Source organism: Nestor notabilis, unplaced genomic scaffold, assembly GCF_000696875.1.
Source record: "Nestor notabilis isolate BGI_N333 unplaced genomic scaffold, ASM69687v1 scaffold2615, whole genome shotgun sequence".
Taxonomy (NCBI): domain Eukaryota; kingdom Metazoa; phylum Chordata; class Aves; order Psittaciformes; family Psittacidae; genus Nestor; species Nestor notabilis.
The window spans coordinates 14,819-23,139 of record NW_009929633.1 but is presented as its reverse complement, the minus strand read 5'-3'; the positions used below and the strand labels follow the sequence as shown (position 1 = coordinate 23,139).

General features: G+C 41.7%; 1 protein-coding gene across 1 annotated transcript in view; it reads right to left on the bottom strand.

Moving 5' to 3' along the window:
• Positions 1–8,321, bottom strand: part of PALM2 (paralemmin 2) — a gene marked incomplete at its 5' end in the record, with an annotated part of 15,878 nt that overhangs the window by 4,442 nt on the left and 3,115 nt on the right. The window contains one exon of the mRNA XM_010015057.1: positions 2,443–2,544. Coding sequence (XP_010013359.1) covers positions 2,443–2,544 — 102 coding nt within the window. The remainder of the gene's footprint in view (positions 1–2,442; positions 2,545–8,321) is intronic.

Genomic DNA, 8,321 nt, shown 5'->3' with positions numbered 1-8,321 from the left:
TCCAGTGCCTCACCACCCTCACTGTGAAGAACTTCTTCCTTATACCTAACCTGAACTTCCTCTGTCTAAGTTTAAACCCATTACCCCTTGTCCTATCACTACAGTCCTTAATGAAGAGGCGCTCCCCAGCATCCTTGTAGGCCCTCTTCAGATATTGGAAGGCTGCTATGAGGTCTCCACGCAGTCTTCTCTTCTCCAGGCTGAACAGCCCCAACTTTCTCAGCCTGTCTTCATACGGGAGGTGCTCCAGCCCCTGATCATCCTCGTGGCCCTCCTCTGAACTTGCCCCAAAAGCTCCATGTCCTTTTTATGTTGAGCACACCAGAACTGTACACAATACTCCAAGTGAGGTCTCACGAGAGCAGAGTAGAGGGGCAGGATCACCTCCTTTGACCTGCTGGTCACGCTTCTTTTGATACAGCCCAGGATACGGTTGGCTTTCTGGGCTGCAAGCGCACACTGAAGCCGGCTCATGTTGAGCTTGTCATGAATCAACACCCCCAAGTCCTTCTCTGCAGGGCTGCTCTGCATCTCTTCTCCGCCCAGCCTGTAGCTGTGCCTGGGGTTGTGCCGACCCAGGTGTAGGACCTTGCACTTGACTTGGTTAAAAACCACACACGACTGTCGCGACATAAAGCAACAGAGCAGAGGCACCTCTGGGATTCATTTAAGAAGAGTTGCAATATACATCTTTTCATCTATGGCATGGAGTACTGGTAAGTAACAACGTCTTACCTACTAGGGAGACTTTGGGCAACAAGTTCTAGCACTGAAGAGACATCCTACTGGCTGATCTGATCTAGAAAGTTAACAGGTATGGTCTTTATGCAGTTCATGTTTGGCTAATTTGGTTAAGTTTTTCCACTGGTAACATTTTCTTTTCATTTCTACCACGATTTCAGAAGCAGTGTTTTAGATATTGGCATAACATGTGGTTTATGATCTGGCTCAGGCATCACGTTAAAGCTACTTGTGCAAGTAAATGCATAACATACTCGAGTTTTTTAGAAAGCTGTTCAATAGGGAAATACATTGCCATAGGAGAAGTGAGTAACTGAACTTGGCTGATCTGCCTGTATGCGTAATGTTCCATCTCTGCAGGAAAACCTAGCAGCCCAGCTTGTCAAAGTAGCTGAAAAATAAACTAATGTTGATTTCTAAAATGTCTTTATTTAACCAGAGCTTATTTACGGCAAAATGTGCTCTACTAATACAACACAAAACTATCTGGTTTTTGAGTTGAAACAGAAAGCAGTACTTGAAGATGACAGCCTGTATTCACAAACACAAGTTTTTTGCAAAAGCTTTAATTACAGAGTAACATGATACAGTGCTTCACGACAACAAGATCGCAACATGCAGATGAAATGGACTGGCTTCTGCCTGTTTTGTGGGTTCAGAGGCTGTTCTTTAGAAGAAAAATATCTCAATAGACTTTGAGCTTGTTTTAAGATGGATGCTTACAGTCTACCTTTAGGCATATATGCTGATGCTTTTTCTTTACGCTATTGCACACACACAATATTGTTATCAAGGACTACGTGAAAAAGACTTACGGGTCATCTGAAGAACGAAAGAAATTGTTTTCTTGGTGTTCACAAATAGCACAAAACACGCAGGGAAAAGCTTGCTTTTAAGACAGATCAGGGAAAGCACTGGTGGAAGGGAAGTTTTTGGAATGGCTTGCAACAGGACTTCTGAACAAAATGACAAATGCTGTAGCTGTATACAGTGTCTTAGCTCCAGACATAACTTTGCTATGCTTATTAACCCATCCTTCAAGTAAGCCACCTTTTATTCCCACTCCTTGGGACACCCGTTAAGTAGCCACCAGCAATTTTGTCTTGAGATTGGGAATACATTGTTTAGAAAAGAAGGATCTTGAAAATAAGAAAAACATACAGCTTTTAGCAATCATGTTGTTACATTTAAGACATGTACTGAATCTGAAAAAAAGATGTTAGAAATTTCTCTGTATGACTACAAGCACAAAATATGCCATAATTCTGCCCACCTTTTCTCCAGTAAGAAAGAATGGCATACAAATAAGTATAAAATAACATAAATGTTTGAAGCACATGTAGGGTCCTGTGAGTGCCTGTTTGTCTCATTCATCTTAATGGGAGCTGCATGGGTACAACGGAGGAGACAAAACCTTGGTCTAGATACCGTGTATTTGTATCAGCAGAGAAGGAAAGAACTGAAGGTTTCTATGTAAAAATCTGGTCACATTTGCTATCCTACTTGTATGCAGTTCAATTGCATTGTTTTGAAAATACTCATTGCTGCTCAAAAAGCCTTGATTTATTTACAAAATACAAATCTAGTGGCATTTCCTGGTATATAAATGATATCAGGACACCAGACTCATTAAGGTAATATAACAAAAAAAGTTCATGGCTACTGGACTGGTATTATAATACTTTGTTCCTTGAGACTTACCAGCTACTCTGCTTGCTCCGTCCCACCCAGGAACTGGCTCTGCTGTTCGTGAATAGAGGGTTGGGAGTTCAGGGATCTGGGAGTAAATGTAATTTACTGCATCTGGTGTCAGAGAACAGGAAACAGTTAGATTTGTGCTATGAGCCCCAGTGGCTTCATTGCTTAGACAGCAGAGTGTTGTCAGCCCTGACAATAGTCACTGGAGCTTTGTACTAGATAATTGGATCAAAGAAAACAAAGTGCAAAGTCACTGTCGTGTGATGAGTATTCAATAGACTAGCTGAGGCAGGAGGGAATGGGTCCAGATGACTCAAACCTTATGTCAGTTGCACACATAAAATTATTTGTCAGGACCTTCTGGATTTATCAAGTCCATGCCCTTTAAAACGGGGGCGAGAGAGGGGGAAGTTAAGGAACAAACCTAACGTCATACCCAGAGTACATGACATTTCAAATATATATAAAAGCCTAAAAATGGTAGTGTTGACTGAATAGGCTTTTTGTTCTTAAAGCTGAAGTTTTGCTAATAATGAAATTACATATACATACTGATGACCTTCAGTGGGTATTAAGTGCCTGCCAGTGCTGCAGTGCCATCATTCATTCATAAAACCTGGACTAGTAGAAAGCTATCTTAAAGGACTGACTTGTTTTACATTTGAGCTTATGTTGTTTTGAATAAGCTAAATATGTTATTTAGAAGTGGGATTAAATAAATATACAAACATTTACCAGGAGATGTTTTGTGGCTGGGTTAAATATAACTATATAGTATATACTGTTCTGCTAGGATTCAGTGGCTGAACTAAATGCAGATCTCGGAGGAGAGATGTGCAGATAACTGACTTACTGTTCAGGCACCAAACCAAAAGAAAAAAGAAAAACAAAATTAAAAAATCACAGCTTTTCCTATCAACTGGAAGTGTTTTCATTTTGGTATGGAAAAGATTAAATTTCTATTCAAACATAAGATCCTATCTGGTGTGAAACAGAGCATTCTTTTTCCTCCAAGGGTATTTTGCTGTTACAATGTTTAATTTAAGTTGTTGAGCCCTTCATGCAGCCTAGTCCATGTGTCAAGGTAGGAGGCAGAATATGCCTTCCTTGGTGCCTCTTATTCTAAGCAGGTGAGATAGAAAGACCAGTGCAGACCATAAAAGTGAACTGCTAAAAGGAGAGAGAAATTTAAATGTCCTGTTGTAGGCTGCTTGACTGCGTCTGGTGAAGGGAGATACCTTCATCACGTTCCCTATTGCTAACACCCATCCCAGATAAAAGACCTACATTTGGTGTCATCCTCAGCAAGGATATGATATGCCACCTCTACTCTCAATGTCTGCTCCTTTGGCAGGAAAATTAGGCCTGGTATTAGTAAAATGGTTTTACTGCCTTAGCCTGTAATGGCTACAGTGCTGCTGGGTGCAGGAAGATAGTAATCACAGTCCCCAAGAAGACACTCCATCCCTCCATGGAGCACTGTAGGTGCTCAGGTAAGGAGGTCCCTTTTCCCCCTTCCTGTGTCAGAGGAGGATGGCACAGAGGCACAGTGCAAATTCATTCCAGACGGCTAGGAAGGTAGTGTGTAAGTTCAGTTTGTAACTGATAAATTTGAAAAAACTCAACCAAAGAAATATTATTTTATTTCATATTTCAGTGGACAAATGGCAGTCTTGGCAAATGGGCTTTTATATTTTCAATGCATACTGTTTCCTCGAAAAATTTCATTTTTAACAGTAGAGCCTAGGAGAAATAATTGTTTAGGACACAGCTGACTGAGCAACAGCCAGCAATAGCTGCTTTCTTCTGCAGGGTTTCTTGCATCTGATGAGAAATTGATACAAAGCTTGATGTTGTTATTCTGGGAAATATCACCAGAAAATGAGCAGGCCATTATTGAAAACCAAAGTAATTTCTCAGAAGAAAGAAGTGGGGTCTGTGTTTCTAGGCCAGAATAAGAAGGTACTTTGTATTCTGGAAACAGTAGAAATTTAGTAATTATTCATCCTGTAGAGTGTACTGCTGAAACACTAGTTTCAGTACACTCTCATCTAGCAGCTTGAGTGACAGACCTATCTGTCTACATGTGGCTGTAATCAATTCAGACTTGTGTTTCTTAACGAACCATCCTTACTTCTTTTGAAGTCCATGAGAATAAATAGGCATGGTTAGGGTACAGTTCTAAACCCAGGGCTCTGAGGAGGCAAACCCTCGCAAGTGTTTGTTTTTTGCCAGTGCCTGTATGGGGAACTGAGCTGATCAGCCTGGCCACTAGCATTGCTGATGTCTAGCAGTAAGCAAGATCCATTGTACAGCTTGACGGTGAAACCCTCACTTTGATGATATACATGTCTGTGGACCTTAGTAAGTTTTTGATTGTTTTTTTTTTCCTCCTATGTTAGGATACGATACATAGGTAAGTGTTAGTTGTTGTTAATATTGACTCAGTTTAGAAACTTCTCTGGATGTGAGTTAGAGTAAAATATTAAAAAAATCATCTTCAGGGCTTCTGACAGCCTGTAATTATTGTCCTGAGAAGAAAACACCATGTTGGGAGGTGTTGGCGGGTGGGCCTGGGATTCTCATGTACTTTCATCTTCTGGCATGTGTCAGAAATGGGTTGAGTAGCAGAAGTTGGGGTTTGGTTGATTCTGCCAGTTTTTTTCTTGCCCTCCCTCCCCCCGAGAAAGTGAACATGCTCATTGCCCTTTTTCTCAGTGGCAACAGCGCCTGTTTCATTTAGTGCCTTTAAAAAGGATAGAAGAGATCCATTTTACAAGGAGTGGGTGAGATGCAAATTAGCAATTTGTTCTCATGAGAAGTGAGACAGAACATAAATTGAAGCATTTGATCTGACTGCATTAAATATCTTTATTTCAACTTTTGATGAGTTAGTTGTCATCTAAGGATGACATAAAACATGTTCTGTGGCTTTTTGTACTGTTTACAACAAACTGTGTTTTAGGAATATGGCACTCTTCCATATTATCAGAGAAGTGCTTAGGAAAACATATGGGGCAAGATAATCCTTCAAGGGTGCTTACACAAAACTAAACCTTCAGAACTGCTCAGAATAAATCCCACACAGAGGCTTGTGGCCAAATGTCAGATGAGCTCATTTTCAAAGGGCTGGACTGTCTTTAAAAAATCTGACTACTACTAAAATTAGTGGTAGGTCTTTTGTAAATACTGGCTCCAAGGTCAGGGCTGTTCCACATGTAAAACCCTAAGGGCCTTCATAGGGCTACAACAGAGATTATGACCTTTCCACCACGTTTCTAAGACCAGGAGGTTTAAGCAGGAAGTTTTGCTAAAAGCTGAATAGCCTGTCTCTGACTTAGTGAATCATGCTTTAAATAACTCACTTGGGCAGTAGAGTCCACAGCTGATCTGTATATCCGTGAGCAACAGGGTGGATGAGTACATCTAACAGCAATAAAGGATGTTCCCCAAGCCTTTCTAAAGGCATGAACCCCAAGTTCAGCCACCTCAAGTGCATGTATACCTCCCAGTGAGGATGACAAAGCCAACAAAACCTTACTTTGGCTTCTCAAAGAAGTCTTGGGCCAACAGAACCTGGTCCTCATGGGTGGCTTCCATTACCCAGACATTTGTTGGGGAAAAAGAAAAAAAACGGTGCACAAGTTGTCCATGAAGTTCCTGGAATGCTTTGAGGCCTGCTTCCTGCTACAGATGCTGGACATGCCAACTAGGAGGAGCACATTGCTAGATTTACTGCTCTCAAACGGAGAAGACTTTCTTAACAGCATAACTAGCAATGATAGCCATGGATACGATGACCACAACATCATGGAGCTGAAGATCCTGCTGAGCACACTGAAGACCAGTAGTAGGAAAAAGACCCCGAATTTTAGAAGCATCAACTTCAATATGCTCAGAGCCCAGCTGTGAAGGGATTCTATGGGAAGCATCCATGGATGGTGAAGGAGCTCATCAGTGCAGGGAGTTATTCAAGAGAATCTGCTGAAACCACAAGAATGGTCCATCCTTTACAAATGGAAAGGAAGAAGGCTGAATGGAAGACCACCTTGCCTTAAGAATGAGCTTTTAGGTGTAACTGAATGCAAAAAAAAAAAAAAAAAGCATACCAGCTGTGGAAAGGCAGCCAAATTTAGCCATTTTAGGACTACAAGAACCTTGTTAGGGCATGCAGATGCAGTCAGGAAGGCTAGGTCTCAGCCAGATCTGAAACTGGCCGAAGATGTTAAGTACAAGAAGTAAGAGTTCTTCAGATTTGTGAGCAGTTAGCAGAAGCACAGGGAAGATGTAGGCCTGTTACTAAGCAGGGCAAGGAAACTATCCCTAACAATGCTGCCAAAGCAGACGTTCTCAATACCTTCTTTGCCCCTGTCCTTACTGACATAGACCCTAGGTAACAAGATCAAGTAGCTACAACTCATGTATTGACCTGCCAGTAGTGGGTAAAGGGCTGATCTGTGGCCGCTTGCGAAGGCCTCTCCAACAGCTGACATTGTTGGAAGGAGACTGTCTACAGTATTTGAAAGTCATGGAGATAAAGGGGTGACCCTGATGACTGGAAGAGGGAAAATGTCATACCCATCTACAGGAAGGGACCAAAAGAGGACCTAGGACAGTAGAGGCCAGTTGGTCTTATTTTATCCCATAGGAAAGTGACAGATGAGTCCTCCTAGAAACTATTACAAACCAAATGAACTGGGTGATTGAGAAAAGCTAGCACGGGTTTACCAAGGGCAAATCATGACAGACTAACCTGATTACCTTCTACAACAAAATAACATCTGTTGACATGGGGAGAGCAGTGGATGTTGTTTACCTGGACTTTGGCAGAGCTTTTGACACTGTCTCCCAGTGTCTGTTCCCAGACAAATGGGCAAGATACAGATTGGGTAAGTGGTCTGTGAGATGGGTAGGAAACTGGCTAACAGACTGAACCGAGAGGGTGGTGATCAATGTTTTTTATTCAGGTGGCCAGAGGTGGTGTAACTGTGGCAGCCATCGATACAGACCAAATTAAAAAGTTACTTACAAACACCACAACTGAAAAACAATCACTAATAAATTTTTACAGGACACATGGAAAGCACGCTACAAAGATCTGTACTTGACTCCTCTGAGGGCACACTTGTCTGATTTGCTGTTGGGCTGCACATCTGATCAAGATCAGAGGAGAGAAAATCAGAAGTCTCTAAGCAATATGCTAGGAACTAAACAATCTTTCCAGAGCCATGCGTTTGCTAAATATACGCTAAATATATGCTAATACACATCAGATTCAAATAGAGTTTTGTGCAAACTGCAGAATTAATGTAACTGTGGCTTTTGTATGTTGGCTGAAGTAGCATGTAGTTTGTATATAGATGGCCAAAGATTGCAGAGGATGAATTTACCCCTGAGGCAAACTCAACAGTCAAGTTATGCCAGATTTTAATGTGTCTTTTGGTTTATATATACATTGAGGCATAAACATAGACTCACACAGAGCAAGAGCTCTCTCCATTTGTGCATACAGCATAGCTCTACTGCATGCCTAGTTGTGCCTTAAGACCTAAGCAGCAACAGATGATGTCATTCCTAGCATCATGTAGGTCTTTTTTAATGGAGAGTTTATCAGTGACAAAAGCACCAAGGAGCTGGCAGAAGCAAGACTGCAAGTGAGAGGGCACCAGCCCCCAGCCTCAGCATTCTCCTCTGCTTTCTCTATGTGTGATGATCTATGAAGGCAAAGTTTGTTTGTTCCCTGGAAAACACGAGATTTGTGTTTATTGTGCTTGGATGACATCAAGCTCAGAAGTGCTCATTGCCAAACAGCTGTTTTCTGGGAAGGGTAAGGACACAGTGAGCCACTTGATCAAGCCACTGGTGTTCACCACCACTTCTTC